Below are 21536 nucleotides of genomic sequence, written 5' to 3'. Positions count from 1 at the left end.
TTGAGTTATCAAACTCTTTTGTGACTGATAATTGAACTTGCTAATTTATTTGAATTCCAATAACTCTAGTCTTTCCTTGAGAGTTGACTAGGACTTGAGGAAATCAAATTGATTTATCCACTTGACATACCTTCACAGTTAGAGGTTGACCAAGTGGGAGCAATGAACAATTCTCATCACAATTGATAAGGATAACTAGGATAGGACATCCAGTTCTCATACCTTGCCAAGAGCTTTTCCAGTTGTTAGTTTACTTCTTTTGCCATTTACTTTTCCTGTTTCTTATCCAAAATCCCAAAACACACTTTTCCATAACCAATTATAAGCACACTTCCCTACAACTCCTTGAGAGACGACCCGAGATTTAAATACTTCGGTTATCAATTTTAGTAGGGGTTTATAACTTGTGACAACCACGTTTTTGTACGAAAGGATTTTTGTTGGTTTAGAAGCTATACTTTCAACGAGAACTTATTTGTGAATTCTAGACCACACAAAAATTCGATCGTCACTCCTATTCTTTCTTATATTTTAGTTTTAACTATTTTATTTACATTGTTATTATTTTATTTTTTTAAAAAATAAAATAAAATAATATGCATCAAATTTAAAATTATGAAAATTTTTTTTATTGATATTTGGGTATGTAATTCATAAGTACAAAAGCTTAATTGACTTAAAAATTCTATTGAGTCTATTGACATTTAGAGTCAAAAGTATCAAAATATCAGTATAAAGATTTTATAGGATTAAAATTTTATCAAATCTAATTGACACTTAGAACTTAATATATGAAAAAAAAATAATTTCATGAAGTTAAGATTCTGTTACTTGTAAAATTAAAAAATTGGGTCAATTAACAATGTCAATTAGAATAATAAAAGAGTATGTATCAAAAAATTAAGATGAAGATCAATTAACACATTTAATATGCCAAAAATTAGAACAAATATCATTTGATATGTTTATAAATTTCATACAAAAAAATAAATTTCATTAATAAACAAATTTTTAACTATCAATGTAAAAGTTTTTATAGGCTTAGAAATTCTGTTAAGTCTATTAATGATTAGCATTTAATTTTTCAAGCAAATACGTGTTCAAGGTATCAACTTAAAGACACTTGACACTTTTAATATCAATTGGTTGAAAAATAAGATAAATATTAATTGATATTCTCAACTTGTTAAAAGTAAGATAATGTTAATAAAAGCGGTTAATAAACAACTAAATTTTCACACTTTCAATCATTGCAAGTCTTTAAGTGACAAATCTTGAGAGTATTATGTTAGGCAAAAGAAAATATTATCTGCAAAAAAAATTTAAATGATGCAAAGAAAGTTATAAATTACTCCAAAAATGAGTGACTTGGGATCCGAACCCAGGAAAGCCAACAATCACACCCCCTATTTTACCACTGCGCCAGCATGCATCTTAAAATAATAAATGACAAAAATTAAATATATAATAAATTATAACTTAATTTTTATGTTTTTTTAAGTTTTAAATATAACCAGTCAATAGTGATCAAATCCGTTAAAAATCGGCCAATAAGTGTCGCAGGATTCGAATCCAGGGAAGCTAGCAATCACACCCTCCATTTTACCACTGCACCAGCACGCATCTCAATATAATAAATGACAAAAATTAAATATATAATAAACTATAACTGAATTTTTATATTTTTTTATTTGTTTAAATATGGATTCACATAGTAACAACACATATTATATAAATATATTAATATATTGATATTGATTGTGTTATGTTCTATTTTTTTCTTGTTCATTAAATTGAGAAATTATTTTATGCTAGTGACTAACTTATTATCTCATTTTGCACCATAAATTATATATAAGAATTGATATTTCATTGTTATTAATATATTTTTGAAAATATGTATTTAATTTTTAATTTTATTTCTATAATAGTATAATAAATATAAATTAATTAATAAATTATTAAAAATTAAAAATAATAGTTATTTTAATATAAAAAACAAAATAAAAATATCTATAATAGAGTAAAAATAATAAAATATTTATTGTTCTTATTCCATATTATTTTAAAATAGCTTAAAATTTTTAAAATGTTAGTAAAAATATGTATTTTAAATTTAAAATTTAAATTTTTAACTATTTTTTATTTTTATTTACATAGGACCGAGTCAACCGATTCAATCAGTGATTCACCGGTTGAACCAATAATCCAGTGACCTAGTAACCTGACCGATTCGATTACCGGTTCGGTTCTGATAACTATGGATGTAACTGACAGAAGTAGCAATGCAAAACGTCAAGAAAAAAAGTGCCAGACGGTTACTAATTCAAATTTAAAAACTGGCGAAAATATTATAGAAGTAACTGTCAATTGACATTAAATTAGTTTAAAAATAGAGTTTTGACAAACATTTTAATCAGTTCAATTCTTTTAAAAATATTTGAAAATCTAAAAATACTCTCGACTTCTTTATCATCATATAGTAAAATTGAAAATTTTGAATAATTCTTCTAAAACCTAAACTCAAATTTGTACTTTATTTTTTATTTTTAATTAATTTTTTTATTTTTTCTTTTTTATCTTATTTTTTTATTTTTCTTTTAATTTATGTATTTTACTTTATGTTTTGACATATTTTTTATTTTACTTTTGAAATTACGATTAAGACTGAGAAATCTAAAAAAAATCGTTTTCATTTTTTAAATTAAGATGTAAAAGAAACTAAAAAAATATTAATTTATTTATTTTTAATAATAAAATAAAAAATTAAGTAAAATAATAATAAATATGTGACTATAAATATTACATACATAAAATTATAAATATTAAATTAAATTAAATAATTATTGATTATTATCTCTCCAACATTAGTAAATATGATGTAAAGACCAACAAAAAATTCACATACATTAATTAATTTTTGGATAAAGTATATTTTTTGGCATCGAAGTTTGGCAAAAATTTTAAAAATACCTTAAGTTTTATTTTATTTTAATTTTGTTCTAATAATTTTTTATTTACATCAAATATATTTTCGGAAGCTAAATTTTCAAAAAAATTAAAACCACTGTAACAATAATACATGAAAATTATACTTGATTTGCTTGTAATGAGAAGTTGTTCTTATGAAATTGTTGTTGAATCGATCTTAAATTTTTTAAAAAATTAGCCATAAAAAATATGTTTGATGCAAATAAAAATTTTTTAAAATAAAATTAAAACAAAATAAAACTTAAAAAATATTTTAAATTTTTTTTTTAAATTTCAAAGACAAAAAATATAGTTTACCCTTAATTTTTTTATCTATACATCTATATATGTATACATATTGCGTAGACATATTGCCTTTAAAACTTTATTTATATACAAGTCTTAATCATTATTTTATATTTTTATTTTATATTTTTATATCATATAAAATATATCATTTATATCCTTGAAAACACAAAATATGGATGTGGGGGTGTTTTATATATAGCAAAAGTGTTCACATATTTATTATCTAATGAATCCTTGGAGGAGTTGAAGGAACGGTTCTTCCTCGTTTGAATCGTGTCATTCCCATGTCAACACTCAAAAATCTATTGTCTGTTCTTTTTATTATTTTCTTTTTGGTTGTATCAATTTAAAGATGCTATTTTATCGAAAATGGCAAAAACCTTAAACCTAGTTTTCTCAGAAATGGAACAGCTTGACTCAATGTCTCTACCACTTCAAAATGTGCTGTCCCTCAAATATATATGCTTATATTGGTTTATATAATTAAAGATTTTAAGGACGTTAAATGTAGAAAACTTAAAAAATTTCCACTTTTAGATCCTATATATAAACAGCAAAATCTTTTTGGGGGGGGGGGGGGGGGAATGGTTTATGAGATTTTCTTTATAGGCTTAACTATGTAGTTAAATTGTTATCTAATTAAATATTTATATTTATCTTCATAACTATTTTAAGACAATAAATAATTAATTCATATTCTTTTATAGATATGATACGATAAGATTCGATATCTGTCTAAAAGTTTGTTACACTCATAAATTATTAATTGTACACTACTTATTAGATATGCAAAAGTAGAAAAAAAAATCGAAAAACCTAATTGTAAATCTTAATGACATTAAATACATGATCATCTTAACATGGATTACCATTTTTTTCTTTATTAAATATAATTTATTAATCTATTAATTTAAAAATTTAATTTTAATATACAATCAATTTAAAATAATTTTATATGTATATTTAATTACATAACATTACATAATAAAAATAACTGTCTTTTAATTAACGTCACATAATAGACGGTGTAAATATCAGTACATCAAAATTAAATTATTAATTTAAAAAATGAAAATTATTTGTACAATTTTATAAAGTGTGTTGAGCATAAAAACTTTTATATGACCATTCAATTAGCTTTGTGTTCAAATGATTTTTTAAATAATAAATTTAAAAAATAATTATTTTGTTAATATAATAAGATAATTAATTGTTTATATAAAACATAAAAAATAAATTCTTTTATGAACAAAAAAATATTTGTTTAGACCGACCCATAAAGTACATGGGATGTATAATTGTCACACGTAGTGGCTAGATATTATAAAATTTGAACAGAAGTTTTTTTGACATTTTTCTTTTTGGTTCCCATCCGCTTTATATCCAGGTTTTCTATATTTATGAAATTCATACGTATAATATATAATAATAACAAGGTAATTAAGATAATAAATATTTTACTTTTAATAAATAATTTGGAGTTTAAAACTAAAAAATAGCAGAAAATTTTGGGTGTTTTAAAAAGTGTTCGAGTTGTTGCAACTTCCTGAACATGGGTGTTTCGTGGGCTGTAATATTGAAAACCAACATTTTTAAAAGAAAAAGAATTGGATGGTGAATTAGTACGCCAATCTAAACAAAATATTCAAGAAGATTAATGTATTTTTGATGAACTTATAAAACAGTTTTATACTACGTCTAATTATGAATCACAAAAATACCTATTTTTTATATCGACCGGCCTCCAAAAAACAAAACCAAAATTAATTTGAAAGAAAAATAATATAATATGATAATAACATTATTTTAAAAAGAAAAAGTTATAGTTTTGCTAACAAATATGCTAAGAAAACAAAACTATAAGTGTTTGGAATAATTTTAATATTTTGTTCATTTATTATTAGAATTTAATTTTAATGTACTTGACAATGTCAAATATTTTACACTATTTTTTTAAGATATTATTCACACATTTAATATAAAGAATAATTATTTTTATTAATACGATATTATATGCTTGGTTGTTAGTATTAAATTATTTTATACTTATCAAAATTAAATTTTTATTATTGTTTGAAAAAAGAATTCTTTCTAATGAAAAAAAAGTTTTTTTTTTAAAAGTGCTCTAAAAATTATCTAATTCTACTAAGATTTGCTGAAAAAATATTATTTAAAAATTAGTTATAAATTAACTTCAATTATTTAATCAATTTAATTTTTTATATACTATCAAAAGAAAATTGTATTATTATATCAACAAATTAACTAATTCTTAAATTACTATTTAAAAGAGAATTTAATCTTAATGCGTGTAATATAATTTTAGACGTGCATCAAATTACGTCACATTAACAAAAATAAATATTTTTTTATATTGACCATGATTAGTAAAAAAGTAATTATATTACAATCTAAAATTTTACATTCCTAATATATCAAAATAAACTCTTTCTAACAAATATTTAATTACATAAATCTAATTGAATAATGAGGTAATAAAACTCTTTACATTATCCCAACAAATCTAATTTGAATAATTTGATTTTGATATTTCAATTGACATAATGACATCCTTCATTTTTAAGTTATAAATAGCTCTTTAAAGTTTAAACGATCCACAATAAACTTCTGTCGATCTATATTTCTTCTCTGCTTTTTCTCTTCTTCTTCTTCTCCTCCTTCTTCTTCTCGTTATGATTGGAAGACATTTGAATATAAACCCTAAATTAAATGAAATGATAGAAGTTAAAAGCTGATTGGAAGAGGCATTCGGTGAAAGGCCCAAAAAAACAAAAGAAACCACCCACAATTCACAATTCACAATTCACAGTTCACACCTTCCCCAAACGGCTATAATTCACGTCACACCACTCTCCCTTGGAAACACACCACTTCACTCCCACCCTCTCTTCCTCTTAGAGAGAGAAACAAGAGAGAGAAAGAGAAAAAAGAGTTCTTGGCGCTTTTTGGGTTTTCTGGGGTGTCTGTGGATTCATCTTCTTTTATTATGATTATTACTGATTACTGATTCATAGAATCACACTCCTCGATTCCTGTTCTTATTGCTGTTGTTGTTGTTGTTCGCCACCATGTCTGAGGAGTACTATAATTCCAAGAAAACTGATGATTTCTGCGGTGATGTTACTGCCCAGGTACTTTTTTTTCTCATTTTTTTTTTGAAAAATAAAAATAAAAATTGGGTTTTCTTTTTTTTTTTTTCTCGTTCTGTCTGGTCTTCAAAGTTTGATTTTTTTTTTCTTTCCTTTGATTATATATTTGTCTGGATTAATGGGCATGCACGGTTTTGGTTCTGCTGGCAATGGAAAAAAAAAAGGATAAAATTTATTGGTACTTGAAATGTGTTGGGTTTTCTTCTATTTAAAACTCTCTGCTTGTGTTAATGTTTATTCCTTTTCAATCCAAGGTTGTATTGGTTAGTTTTCAATGATTTGACAAGTTAATGATTTTTCTCATCTTGCCCACTTCCCCTGGTTTTGAGCTTCTGTGGTTTGTGATTATAAGGTCTTGAATTATGGATTTTTTTTTATAGCTTTGGATAATTGAATGTTTTGTTCGTTCACAATATTTGCCTCTTTCATTAGGTTTGTCTTTGCTATTAAGAAATTATATGCATGTTGGGTTTATGGTAATTTGAGATACTTTTTCTTCTTATGATTGTGTTTGTATCCATTAGTCTACCTTGTCGAGTTCTGTTTTCTGGATTTCTCCAATCCATGTTTTCTTGGCTTTTGGATAATTCTCATTTGCTTCTGCTTAGTAATAATATCTGTTATTTTGGAAATAATTTACATTCTTGACTCAAATTTTCAAAGTGACTTATTGTGAAACAGAAGTGGTAGTTTATACTGTTTGTGATGTGAAGCATGTGATGTTTTTTGTCACTGAATTGTCCAATGTAGCTTATGTAGTTTTCGGATTGTTTTCGATGGATCAGGGAACTCGAGCAGCATTGAGCTTGTCAAGAATCCGGTGTATTTTGAGAGGATTGGACTTCAAGACTTACATGTTCTTGTTTGTGTTTGTCCCAATTAGTATCTTCTTTCTGTATTTGCATGGCCAGAAAATATCCTATTTTCTGAGACCACTCTGGGAATCGCCACCGAAGCCTTTCCATGAAATCCCTCACTACTATCATGAGAATGTATCAATGGAGAATTTGTGCAGACTTCATGGCTGGAGGATCCGTGAATCGCCGAGGCGAGTTTTCGATGCAGTTTTGTTTAGCAATGAAGTTGAGATGCTTACTATCCGTTGGAAAGAAATGTATCCATATGTGTCACATTATGTGATCCTCGAGTCGAACTCAACGTTCACAGGATTGCCTAAACCTTTGGTTTTTGCAAGCAACAGGAACAATTTCAAGTTTGTCGAGTCTCGACTAACGTATGGGAAGATTGGAGGAAGGTTCAAGAAGGGAGAAAATCCTTTTGTTGAAGAGGCCTATCAAAGAGTTGCATTGGACCGGCTTCTGAAGATTGCAGGAATCGAAGACGACGATCTCTTGATCATGTCTGATGTCGACGAGATTCCAAGTGCCCACACAATTAATCTCTTAAGGTGGTGTGATGACATCCCTCCGATTCTTCATCTTCAAATGAGGAACTACTTGTACTCCTTCGAGTTCTTTCTCGATGACAAAAGTTGGAGAGCCTCAGTTCATAGATACCAGTCCGGAAAGACACACTACGCCCACTATAGGCAATCTGATGTGCTGTTGTCAGATGCAGGCTGGCATTGTAGCTTCTGTTTCCGCCGCATAAGCGAATTCATATTCAAGATGAAGGCATACAGCCATAATGATCGGGTGAGGTTTCCTCATTACTTGAACCCAAACAGGATTCAGAATGTGATATGCGAAGGATCTGACCTATTCGACATGATTCCCGAAGAGTATACATTTAAGGAGATTATTGGGAAGTTGGGGCCTATTCCTCATTCTTATTCAGCAGTACATCTTCCTTCATATTTGTTGAACAATGCTGAAAAGTACAAGTTCCTTTTGCCAGGTAATTGCAAAAGAGACGGTGGCTGATTTTAAAACTGTGACATTGATTCCATTAAGGTTGGACGTTGTTGTGTATAACAGCACCAAGGGAGCACCATTGGCCAAGGTTCAAAAGTAGAAAAAAAATATATACCCTTTGAATCAAGCCAATGTAATTTAGGCCATTCTTTGAAGAGGGATATTCTTGAGCAGAAACACTTGCATGTTCGTGAAACACATTTAACATATATTTCCCAAACATTCCTTGAGAATGTACAAAATGTGTTGTAACGTGCAAGTATTTCTCGATTTGAAATTTGGCATGGATGATGCATGAGATTCTGGTATGAGGAGCTTGTTGCTGAGGGAAATAGTGTTACAATATCTTAACAAACCTTTTGTACTTTTGACATTGGTAACATAATAGCAAGAGGATACCAACCTTTTTGTCATGGTGTTTTGCATTTCTTGTACTAAGTTATGTTCTAACTAATCACCTTATTATCTAGAATTTCATTTAAATTAGCATTTGATGCTCTACAATATGCCATTATATTGTTATTTTGTTCCCCTCTAATCATGTTTTGCCAATGGATAAAGTACCAGAAAGATAGTAGTATTATGCTTTTTTTTGATTGCTTACACCATGAAACTCAGAAAGAGATTTAACATAAAATTGGTTTTATCCCCATCCTCAAACATAGTTTTCTGGAAAATCTTTTCTGGATAAAGCAATGAGTATTCTTTTTCTATTTGAATTCTTTTCCAAATAAATTGCCCCTTGTAATATTATAGTGGACTCTATTGACTTAGCCAAGTTGTGCCAATCAATAATCAAAAGCTGGATTTTTTTTTCCATGGAAATTGACATGTTTATTTCTTTCTTCTTCTGAAAGGGTGGCCCTTAACACTTCATGGAAAGTTCTCTCCTTTGAAACAACTCTTTGGTGTTGAGAATGAGTTTATAGGACCCACCACACACAAAGACTTCAAATTTTAGATTCCCACTCAGTCTTTTTTGCATTTCTTCAATGATCAAATCCATTGTGTGGTTGACCCTTCAACCCTTTTTGGTAGTTTCTTATTATTATCTTGTTTTTATTGAGATTTATACTTTTTAACCGGTCATTTTCCTTAACAAGGTTTTCAAGAGATAAGCATATCAATGGTTTTTGGAACATGCAAATGTGCCATGAATTTTTCTTAACCATTGGCCTTATTATTGCCTTCTTTTGTTTGATATGTTATCTGAGAATCTTTTTTTTTTTCAAAAAAAAAAATTAATAGAAGATTTTTTTTGTATCCTTGGTTGTATATAGGGGTATCGATATTTTTTTACAATCAACGGTTGAGATTAAATAATAAATTTTATAAATTAAAAAATAATTTTAAATAATTTTAAATGCAGTCTTTATGTGAAGTTGATATTTGAGAATTATTAAATGATTTGATATATTTATCATTTAACAATTTTTAACTATTAATTTCACATATATGAATTTTTATCTTTTTAAAATGAATGAGTAAGATTAAATAATAAATTTTATAAATTAAAAAAACTAATTTTAAATAATTGAAAATTCGAGTTAGTGAGACTCGTGACAGATTCTTAATCACAAAATAATACGTGGATGTTAATACCATTGACCAACATTAAAGGGTTTTTACTTTTAATCCTATCTTATTATGATATGCAATATCAATTGAATTTATCAAACCACAAAAGTTTATGCCTTTGGAATGAAATGAACATTGGGAATGAGATATGATTCTTTCAAAATTTGTCATTTGGGAATCTTGAAACCTAACATATTGCAAAAATATAAATCTGTACATGTGAAAGTACACTTAGCCATACATTACAAAAAATGGTGGAAGAAATTAGGCACTTAGCCAAACATTACAGAAAAGTTTGGAAGACATTTGGCAGCACTCTGAACAATATTTGGATATGATTCCTTCTTCAAGAAATATTCCTTGGAATTGTTGCGCTTAAACTTATTATGATGATATGGTTTGGTTTTAAATGCTATCAACATTGTACATATGTGTTGTTTTTGCAAAAGTTGTACACAATGTCTAATGTCATGTGCAATAATAATAATAATAATAATAATAATAATAATAATAATAATAATAATAATAATAATAATGTTTAACTTTTAATCACTGAGTTTCTGTGTTCTTTTTCTTCAATTACATTCTACAATATTCCTACTTTGAAATTTTAAATTCAAGTTAATTATTTTAATTATTTATAATAAGGTGTCTCCTCAACAAATGCGCTTTACCAAAAAAGAAGTAAAATATTTTTATCTTTTAATTTAAAGTGTATGTTTACACAGTATTTATCCTCAACACCAAATATATACTTGCTGTTTTTATTTTACTTTTTGTTCAAGACAAGATGTCATATTAACTTCCATTTATTATTTAATCATACAAGAGGTGATTTTGTGGTTGGAGTTAATGAACTTTATGTATGATAAAACTACTCTTTTGTTTTGATATGTAGTTATTATTATTAATGAAAGAAAACTATGCTTCGTGGTTGAATACCTCATCCCCATTTCTTGATTAGTAATTAATTACTAATTACTATTATTGTTGTGACAAATGAATGGATCCCTTATGTGCAATGAAATAATTGTGATAGACTAAGAACTTGGATGAAGTTTTAATTTTTTTTTTGAGTTATTTTTTTAGTTTTATAAAAAAATAAAAATAATTTTATATTTAAATATTTTATATAAAAATATTTTTTAATTATCAATTATATTTAAATATAATAATATAAAAATATTTTTTATTTGATTATTATATAAAAAATATCTTTAAAAAAAAGATATAAGTTATAACTTCTCAAAAAATATATTTTATTTATTTTTTTAGTATTTTTACTTTTATTATTAAAAATTTATCAAACATGATAAAAAATAAAAAATATTTTTTATTAAAAAAATCTTTTTTTCTATCAACTAAATGGCACTTAAGTAAACACTAAGAAAACAAATGATTTAAGAAAATCTTGTACGCATTAATCAGGTAAATAGGGAGGTCAACTGGACAGGGTGGGGTAGGAGATGCCTCCCTACTCTCCATTCAATTCCCGCCTTCAGATTTGCTTTCCGTCTCCATCTTTGTTTTTTGTCATGGAAGAATATTACTCCCTATCCCCATTTCTCACATGCCTATTTTCTGCGGAGATCTCATTCCTCATCTATCTGATAGTTCTAACTAATTATTAATTTCCATATGAATAGAGTCGCAAGTATCCATCCTATATAAAAACAGCAAGATTTTATACAAAAAAAATCTAAAAGATAAGATGGTAACTTCTTTTAAAATGACGCAGTGGGGGATGTAACGGCGAGCCAAAGGACAGAGTAGTGGACGAGATGGGAGACGCGGCAACAGAGGAAAGAATGGACACGATGGCAGAGTTATGGAAAGGAACGCCGCAAATAGAGAGCACGACGCGGTGAGGGTGATGGCACAGTGAGGTGTGACGATGCAGTGAGAAGGGAGAGTGGCGAGGGGGTGGCTGTAGAGAGGTTGGATGGAATATAGAGTATGGACAGCGTTAGAAATCTCTGAATTGAAGAAGAGTTATGCAAATGAGAATTAGGAGTTTTGGATATATATATATATATATATATATATATATATATATATATATATATATATATATATATATATATATTGGGTTTCGGGGATTAGCGGAGATGGGGCAGGGATTCCCGCTCGAATCTCCGCACCTGCCTCGGAAGAATTTTGTCCTCTCTTCTCATCTTTGCGAGAAAAATTTTTCACAGTTGGATCCCCATTCGGGGGCAGCCCCGCAGGAATCCCCACGTCTCGAAAAATTTTGCCATCTCTACAGGTAAGACAACTAATTTAAGTTAGTTGAATAATCATTCTATTTAATTAATAACAAATTTTTAAATAAAATTTAAATTTATAAACAAATTAATCATTTACTCAAGGGGTTGAAAAATATTGTAGAAAAAAAAATGACAATGAAGACATTCATGGATTTGACTTAAATGTATCTTAAACCATCCAAATTGATTATGGTAGACCCAAAAGTGATTTTGCAAGCGCGTCTTAATTAATCTTGTGGGTTTGAGACCCTTTCATACTTTTTCATTGTAGTGAGTAAGTCAATGCTCATTAATAATTTTGAACAATTATCACTATGTAGTATTTACTATTAGTCTATTACTAGTCTTTCATAATTAATTAGAGAACTATAATTATAAAAGTAAGATTCATGTAGATTTTAAACTTGTTATGTGGAATCTATAATACACGTCTTAACTAGTTATCATGCATGTTTTTCTAAATTATTTATTTACTTCTCATTCTTTTAATAAAGAAAATACTATATGCATGTTAAAAATCACTCGTTAAATTCTTTATCATGTATTTGTATATATTTTATATATGTATTATTTTATACATTTTTACTATATATTCTAACTAACGAGTGGCTATTAAAAACATCTTTCGCTAAAAAAAATTGACACGTTAAATTTTATAATGTGAATATAAGGTGTTTACTTTTCTTAAATAAATGACCTGATAATGTGAATATTAGGGATGAAAAAGGTCCGAACGATAAGATTTAAAATTTCTTCTAAAAATTGAGACAAAAAATTGTACATATCTGGCTTGCGTTTAATTGAGTCACACCACATTAGTATATTAATCAAAATTTTGACACTAAATTCTTAATAATAAATAGATGAATTCACCAAAAGAAGAATCATAAACAAATTTAAGCAGAGCATATATTTAACACATCTGAATTTTTTCTATTTTGGTGTGGTACAAGTTTTGTTTGAAGAAAAATGTTACCTTAGCTTCAAACAGGCATTCACAGAAATAGTGAGACATAGTTATACTTAAAATAAAAATTAATCAACGAATGTACCATGGAACTAAATTCTAAACTTCTAATAATGAAGATTATGTTGGACAAACCGTGTTGACATGAATGAACACTAGCGTATTAACATTATTGTGTGCCACTACTAACCAATTTCTGAAATTTGAAATCCTCCTAGGTAGCTGACCAGATATCAAATTAGAATAAATTTATACTTATATTAGATAGTTTCTCAATAAAATCTGTACCATATGATCTCTGAATTTTACATTTTTATGCATGTTGTACGTAATACGTATTCCTTGTTGACGCGTCAATTACATTCAATGCTATTTTGTTTTAATGCTTCCATGTGTTATTATTTTTCTTTGTTCTTTCTTCTTCTAGCGTATGAGACCTACCCAAAATTAAAGGTGACTACGTACTATAGCTTGTTATTGACGTGTGTGACTTAAGAAATTGGTTCTCAATTTCTTTCCATTTGAATCCACTTTATACCATGTACATGTGTGATCACTATTGCTTCTACTTTTATCATTTATGCTGAGAGTTCTAGCTACATAAAAATCTTTAGAGTAAATGCTTTTTTTTTTTTTCTTGACCATTTGTAGGAAGAATAAAGTATTTTTCTACCATTGGAAAATTTTTAAATCAGTTTCTAATAATTTAAATAATTAGTCTAAACGGCTCTTATAAATAATAAACAGCTGATGTGTTAGAAGTCACTTTAAATCAATTGTTTGAATAATTAGAAATCGGTTAAAAAATTTTAAATTATTAAAAAACACTTTGTCTTTAACACAAATGATGAAAATATGCTCAAATCATTATTTAAAGTGACGAATTTAAGATTTGAACCAACCTTCAATATGGCAAATGATATTTGTTTAAAGTTACAATTTACTAACCCGAGATACTATTAACCTACTGCAAATGAAATTCATCTGAATTTGCAATTCTCTTAACTTTAACTAGAGTGACATGCGCAATATATAGAGAAGTAAATTAGCTATATTATATAATGTATTCTAATAAGTGTTATATTATTTATAGATTGATTAGATAATATGTAAATTAATATTAAATTTGAATTGTTTTATATTAAAAATATTTTGTAAAATATTTATTTGATAATTTATATATAATTCTATATAATTATTCAACTAAAATATAATATAAATTAAAATATAATTTATTATTTTAAAAATTTGAATTTATTTATTTTAAAAAAAAGTATAGACTTTTTATATTAGAGTTGTACAAAATTACATCTTCATATGATATAGTTTGGATTGCAAATAATTTAAAAAAATTAAAATGAATAGAATGAAAAATACCAAAAATATAAATTAGTTTTACAATCATGATATATTTGAATACATCTAGTAAAAAGATGTGCCAAATTTGCGAAAAATATGAAATAGTTTTATAATTACAATATATTTGAATATATCTGGTAAGGATATGTGCCAAATTTAAACTTACTTGGATTTAGAAAAATGAATGAGATTATAAGAATGAAAAATACTAAAAATATAAATATAAAATTATGAATTAATTTTATAAGAAAAAGTCTAGGGAGCCAATGGCCTAAGCGTACAATGTGTACAATGAAGGTTTAAGAAGTATTAGAGATATGACCATTAGTGTTATATTGTCCTGTCAGGTTATGCTTTTGGGATGAGTGGTTTCAGATATGGTATTAGAGTTCTAGATTCGAAAGGTCAAGAGTTCGATCCTTGGTGAACCCCAAAATCAGTTTAATTTTTTATTGAGATGTTTATTATCCTTGGTATCCGGATGGTTATCCTTGGTATCGGATGGTTATTCTAGCTAGTATGGTGATGTTCATTTTATTCATGGACCAAAAATTTAGCCCATTGTACACATTGTACACTTAAGCCATTGGCTCCCTAGCACTACCCATTTTATAATCATGATATATTTAAAAGTATTTAGTAAAAAAAATATGACAAATTTAAATTTACTTAAAAGGAGTTTTCACTAATTGATTTAAGAGATTAGGAAATAAAAAATAGTAGAGTTTTATATAATATGCATAAGTATAACAAATAATGTAGTAGTAAGAGTATTAACATGTATAAGTTATAAAATTTTAATAGTTGTAACTGAAAATTTTTATAATTATTATTATTATTATGACACTTTAATGTATATTTATTATATTTAATTAGTACTTTATATTTTAATCAAATAATAATAGATATTTTTTTAAAAATTTTTTACTAAAAGATAATTAGTTAATTTTTAAATTTTGCCAAGGAAACAAAATTAGTCACATGGTATCATTAGAAAGCAAAATATCAGTCACAAAAAAAAAAAATATATGACTTAAGTACAATATAAAAGAATTTAGGTATCAACTTTTATATAATAAAAATAGATGAATAAAAATTCAGTGAATGATGATTGGTAGTTTTAATTTATTTTCTTAATTTTTAAATAACTAAAATTTTAAATATATATATTTTTAAAAATATCAAAATTATAAAAAATTAATTTTTTTTCTATTTAAAATATAGGAAAATAAGTTAGAATTCTAATATTTTTCAACTTCAATTCAGTTCCCGTATCAAACACCGCTACACAACAAACCTTTTTTTTTTTACACTAAAACTGTCAAATCCTAACACTCAATAACAAATAATAGGAAAATGTTAAGTATGGTTCGATTGGTTTTATAAAAGAAAAATAATAATAATGAATTGTCCGTTAGAAATGGTACTTCCTAATTTTTCTATCTAAACACATTTATTTTATATGGAAAAAAATGTTTAAAATTTTTCTTTTCAAAATTATTGAATAAACCCAACAATTTGGCATAAGTATAACACCGAGTAGAGAGAGCAATCCTAAGTGAAATAAACACTATGGCTTCAATCTTCTTCAGCAAAATCAAATGTTTGATATGTCACCACATAACAGATTCACAATACACCTGAGATTATTGGAACATCACTATTAAAAGTATGACACTTAGTTTCATACCGGCGAGTCAATTCATTCTCCTTCCTCATTGGATGGTATGTAGGATACGTCGACTTAGTATACGAGAAAAAATAAGTACACAAAATATTTCTTGCTAAAAATTGGGTCTAACAAAAATTACCAGAATGACTGGGACATTATGTGCCTAATACATTCCTTATGTTATCAATGAAATCAGTGATCAATGATGTTGCATTTTATGGTGTTCTTTTGTTATCTTTCTTAGCAACATTACTTTTTTCACTATTAGTATCAGCTCTAGATACTCTTGTGTCTTCTTCTTCAGCATCTGAATTCAACATCCAAACTTGTGAGTCACCAAGTGCACTCTTTGGTGCATTATGATGGCCAGAAGAATCACTGACCTTACCCTCTTGACCCTTCTTACCATTCCCTTTGTCGCTCTTGATTCGATGTGATTACTCATCGTCACTGCTGCGGCTCTTGTAGTCTTCCCTGAACTGTCTTGCCGTGTCGTTTTCTTCCCCGTCGGACTCCCACATTGCATTCTCGACATCACTGAACATACCTTCTGATTCAGAATCTTCTGTGGCTATATTCCTCTTAAATTTACCCTCACTCTGCGTATTTGAGCTTTCTCTAGTTCTGGAGATATATGTACCGGTATCGTTCTGCTTCCCTCTATCAACCCTGTTTCCCTTGAACCTAGGCCTAGCTTCTAACCGGCCGTCAGAGTCAGAATATCCGTCGAGATCACTAGCATCCGTGATATTACTTGACTGCCACTCATCATCATTGTTGTCATCAGAATGAGCGTTGTCTTCATCTTCACTATCAGTGACTCGATGCTTGGAATGAGCTTTCTGATGAACCCTTGAGCCTCTACCCTCATTGTCGTAGTCATCATTTCTAGAAGCATCCAATCTTCTGAATCTCCCACTATACTCTTCTCTGTTCCAATATCTAATCCTGCCCATCTCTTCATTCTCTTTCGCTTCTTCAGCTTCATATTCTTTATCTGCTGCATCCTCTATCTCGGCAATGAACCGATCTAACTCTTCTTGATCACTATCATCGGCAGGCTCCGGCTCTTCCAAACTTTCGGGAGGCTCAATTAGTGATGCCTTGCCTTCTTTGAAGACATAAGGGCTTCCCTCTTTCTTGTCAATGGCATTGAAAAACGTGGAAGCAACTCTCTGGATGCTAGCCATGGCAGCCGGATCCTCGGGATTTACTCCCATCCGCCGGAGCTGCTGTTCTAATTTCTTTATGTTTAACTTCTGAGATTCGAGAGCTTGCTCAAATCTTGCCTTGAATAGAGCCTGCATACAATAGGAATTAGGAAATACTACATTACCTCCTCCAACATTAATTTCTTCCTATATCAGCTACTAGGGAGCAAAAGGAAGATTTCTTTTTATTTTTTGTTAAAAGAAGATAAATAATAATGATAAGGGAAAAGTGCAATATATTTATCCCCTTGAACTTTGACTCACGCAATTTACCCTCAAAGCTGCATATGAATAAAGTTCAGGGGAGTAAATTGGATTTTTCAATATTGGCATCAAGAAAGATGTTATAAAGTACAACGAGGAATATAACAATGTGAAGCTCACCTTCCTCTTTGTAAGGGTGTTAACAGGTATTAAATTTTTAGGTTGACGATAATTTCTACCACGGAACATGATGATTGTTTTCACATTGTGAACATTAATCACAATCCCACCACTCAATCTTGCCAGCATTGAGGCCATCTCTTTGATTTTTTCCTTGGGGAAGTTGTCGCAACAAACTTGCACAGTCTCATGAAACTTCCAATGCATGTGCATATTTTGAACAACTCCTCCAAAGACTCCACGGACACCAACTGGAACATAATTCTTATTCTTGAATCCAATTTTTTTAAATGCCTGAAGCTGTTCGGGTGTTAAGAGCTCTGGATCATGCCGGGGGGGAGGCAGGTCTGGTAGTTCATATTTCTTGAGCTTTTGTAGTAGCAATGCCACTTTTTTCTTGGCCTGCACTAGTTGAAAAGTAAGTCAATATAGATTTAACATATAACAAGCGACACAACAATATTGACCGAACGTTAGTTGAAATGAGCAATCTACAATGTAGACGTAAAATCTATCAAAGAAATGACTTAAATGAAACTTAAAGCCAATACCAAATAATCAATTTCTATTTTCTTTGATCAAGAAACAACAGCAACCTTAAATGCTACATACTGTCTTAGAGAAACATTTGAGCTTACCCCGTTTCCCACAGACATCTAAGTTCAGGCATTATCGGTATAACATATAACACAATTCCTTTTACCCATTCAAATAAAGTCATTCAATCTTAATGAGCAATTAGAACAAAACAATTCTATTTACCGATAGCAACCACACCAACAAATGCAAATCCTTTATGCCAACTATTACAACATCGTTACATGAACTTAGCATGAAGTAAATAGTCAAGTACAAACAGCTATTTCGATTTTCGAACTGCTCAAAAGAAGGACTCGAGAACTTACCCTTTTGAGATTGTAAATGAGCCTCTCCTCCTCAGTCATTAGTTTCTTCTTCAGTTTCTTAGCTCTCCGAATCTCCCTTAATGTTTTACCAGACTCCTTCTGCATTCGCCTTTCCACCTTGCTTCTCATACTCCTTCCTTTCGTTGACATTGCCCGCGATGATCCATTCAAAAGATTGAATGTCTTAAAAGAAGAATACTTCGAAGTAACTTCATCATGTGGTTGAACTTGAATAATGTTGGTTGATATGTGCAGCTGTGCATGTTCTAAAGTTACAGCATTTCTGAGCAGAAAAAGAAACGGAAAAAAAAAATCAGAATCACAAAGGAATCTTGACAAATGGTAAAATAGCATCCCTATGCTAACAGAAAACTAGAAACACTATTAAATTAACAACAAAGAAATTCAATTTCTTGTTCATACTATACAATACACACAGACCTCGGTCACTGGTGGGATTGAAAACAAAAGGGATCCCCAATCAAATTCAAACCTACGGCAAGAAAAAGCTACTGTTGCTAAACATCTAAAGTTGGAAGAGAGTAACAAAGAAATCACACTCATTTCAGCCAAAGCTATAAACTTTGAATTGAAACAGAATTGGGTATAGATGGAATTTCATTATTTAAATCCAAAAACAAAAAAACAGAGAATTAGAGAAGAAAGACATACTTGTAGAGATTGGGATGAAGTTGAAGGAGAGAGGGTAGCGACTTGAAGCAATGCTTCTGCAGATTCCTAGCAGCAAACATTGATGAATCGAAGAATCGAAGGTGGTGGTTGAATCAGTTAACAGTTAAAGTATATGCCACTATTCACTATTCAGTAGTCACTCACTCACTCACTCTTCTTCGCTGTTCTTTTAGGGTTTAATCGCTCTCTCTCATTCTCTAGCATGTCTTGAATATCATTCAAAGAAGAAGTAATCTGAATCAGTTCTCCATAGTTGTCGTTGCTATTGGAAAATCGAAACTTTGCCAAACGCGCCCTTGAATTGTAGGTTTAGGTTTTTTGTATGGGAGAGAGAGGGTTTAGAAAGCTATGGCTATTGGTTAATTGAATCAATTTTATTTTATTTTCAATTTAATCTAATTCTATTTTTTTTTTAATTTTTTTTAAAGATGTTATTATTAAAAAATAAAAATAATTTTTAAATTGGTAAAATAAATATTCACTAAATAATAATATACGAATAAAATATAAATATGTAACAAATTAAAATATTATAACTAAAATTTTAAATTCAAGAATAAAATAATAATGTGATAAATGAGTGGAATGGAAATTTAACCAAGTTTTCCTTTACACAATTATTTAATGTTATCAAATTATTAATTAAATTTGCTAATAATATATAAATAATATTTGATATTATAAGATTCAGAAGAATTAAATATTATATTTGAATAAAAATATTTTTTAGTTATAAATAATATTTGTTTAGAGTACGAATAGAATTCAGATTGAGGAACTTAAACGCGGATGTAAAGTTAGGATAAAGTTTAACTTTAAACTCTATCTTACCCTATCATTATCAGTTTATCATTTTAGTTTTGATTAATTTTTTATTTAAATTAAATTGAATAAATAATTTTATTTAGATTGCTTTAAATTTGAAAGCTCTTAACTTTAAAAAGGATAATATGCACTAGTTTTTTCAGTTAATAATTCTTCAATTCGTATATTTTAATTTTTAAGTTATATGTAGACAGAAAAAAGACTATATCAGAGGCAAAAGCAAACTTTTTTAAACTTGCTTTCTGAAGATTAAACTTGTCTTCAACTTGTATCACTTTCAATGCTTACTTAACACATAAACAGGACAACCATTTGTTAAAAGATATGATTATTTTTATCATAAAATAGGCAAATATGATTATTTTCATAAGATAAGATGAGATAGAGAAGAATAAGGAGATTAGATAAAAATCTAATTGTACCACAAAACAAAACAAAAAGATAAAAATCTAATTGTACAGTAAGAGAAATATTTCTTAAGATTAGGAGCCAATAAAATTGTGCTTACTTGTCACAACTACAAGCATTTTAAATAGTGAAACATTTAGGCAATCCAAATCTTGGTTCCTAAAAGGCTAAAACATATATTATGCTGCTATTATATGATTAGATACTTAATATGATCAACTGGACAAGAAAATCCACTCTTACTAACATAGATACAACTTCATATTCTCAGATGACCAAACTAATACAATATGAACTGAGATATCATATTACAATTAAACAACAATTTATTTACTAGTTAAAATATTTCGTCACGACAATTCGTTCTAAATTCTAAATTCTAAATTCTAAACTCAGACAAACAATGACAATACTTCTCACGATACAACATGGTAGAGTGAAACAGTTCACATATAGAAAACCTTACACCTACTTAAGCTAAATGATTCAACTATATGAATGATATCTCTTCTGGGATTAGCATTGGTGTCAAATACAACTTGGTTCAGCAAATACATTATGGTATGTCCAGCCATTGAAGGTCAATGATATTGTCTTGAGAACAAAATTGCAAATTCTGCATCACATATAAGTGAGAGCATGTTAACATAATAAAAAAACCACAAAGGTCATATTTGATGATTGTCTTAGAACAGAAATACAGATATATTAGAAAACACAAACTTATTTATAGAAATTTCTACTCTATGACAAAATGTGTTTATAACAGAACAAAAATTATTTCGGTATCTTTGTATTTTCTGTTCTAAGACACTTCTCGAATATAAGCTAATGATATGTTTGGTTGCATGGTGACAATAGGATGGACAATTTCATGGAACAACTTCATCTTTTAAACTTTTACATACAGTGCTCATCCATGAAAACTTTCGTTCCATTTTAGT

The 21536-nt window shown here is 28.4% G+C and overlaps 2 protein-coding genes across 2 annotated transcripts; one reads left to right on the top strand and one right to left on the bottom strand.

Annotated features, from left to right (window-relative positions):
• Positions 1–5914: 5914 nt before the first annotated feature.
• Positions 5915–8736, top strand: LOC130983112 (uncharacterized). Its single transcript, XM_057907295.1, has 2 exons — positions 5915–6431; positions 7235–8736. Exons 1-2 carry the CDS (start codon positions 6369–6371, stop codon positions 8330–8332), a joined length of 1161 nt encoding a protein of 386 aa, XP_057763278.1. The 5' UTR covers positions 5915–6368; the 3' UTR covers positions 8333–8736.
• A 7502-nt stretch (positions 8737–16238) lies between these two features.
• On the bottom strand, positions 16239–19673 carry LOC130979701 (CRM-domain containing factor CFM9, mitochondrial). Its single transcript, XM_057903224.1, has 4 exons — positions 19339–19673; positions 18667–18949; positions 17762–18163; positions 16239–17467 (listed from the first exon to the last, which is right to left on the bottom strand). The coding sequence occupies exons 1-4, from the start codon at positions 19416–19418 to the stop codon at positions 16604–16606; spliced, it is 1629 nt and encodes a 542-aa protein (XP_057759207.1). The 5' UTR covers positions 19419–19673; the 3' UTR covers positions 16239–16603.
• Between the last annotated feature and the right edge of the window lie 1863 nt (positions 19674–21536).

Source organism: Arachis stenosperma, chromosome 5 (assembly GCF_014773155.1).
Source record: "Arachis stenosperma cultivar V10309 chromosome 5, arast.V10309.gnm1.PFL2, whole genome shotgun sequence".
Taxonomy (NCBI): domain Eukaryota; kingdom Viridiplantae; phylum Streptophyta; class Magnoliopsida; order Fabales; family Fabaceae; genus Arachis; species Arachis stenosperma.
The sequence above is the reverse complement of the archived record's forward strand: the minus strand, read 5'-3'. Positions and strand labels throughout refer to the sequence as shown.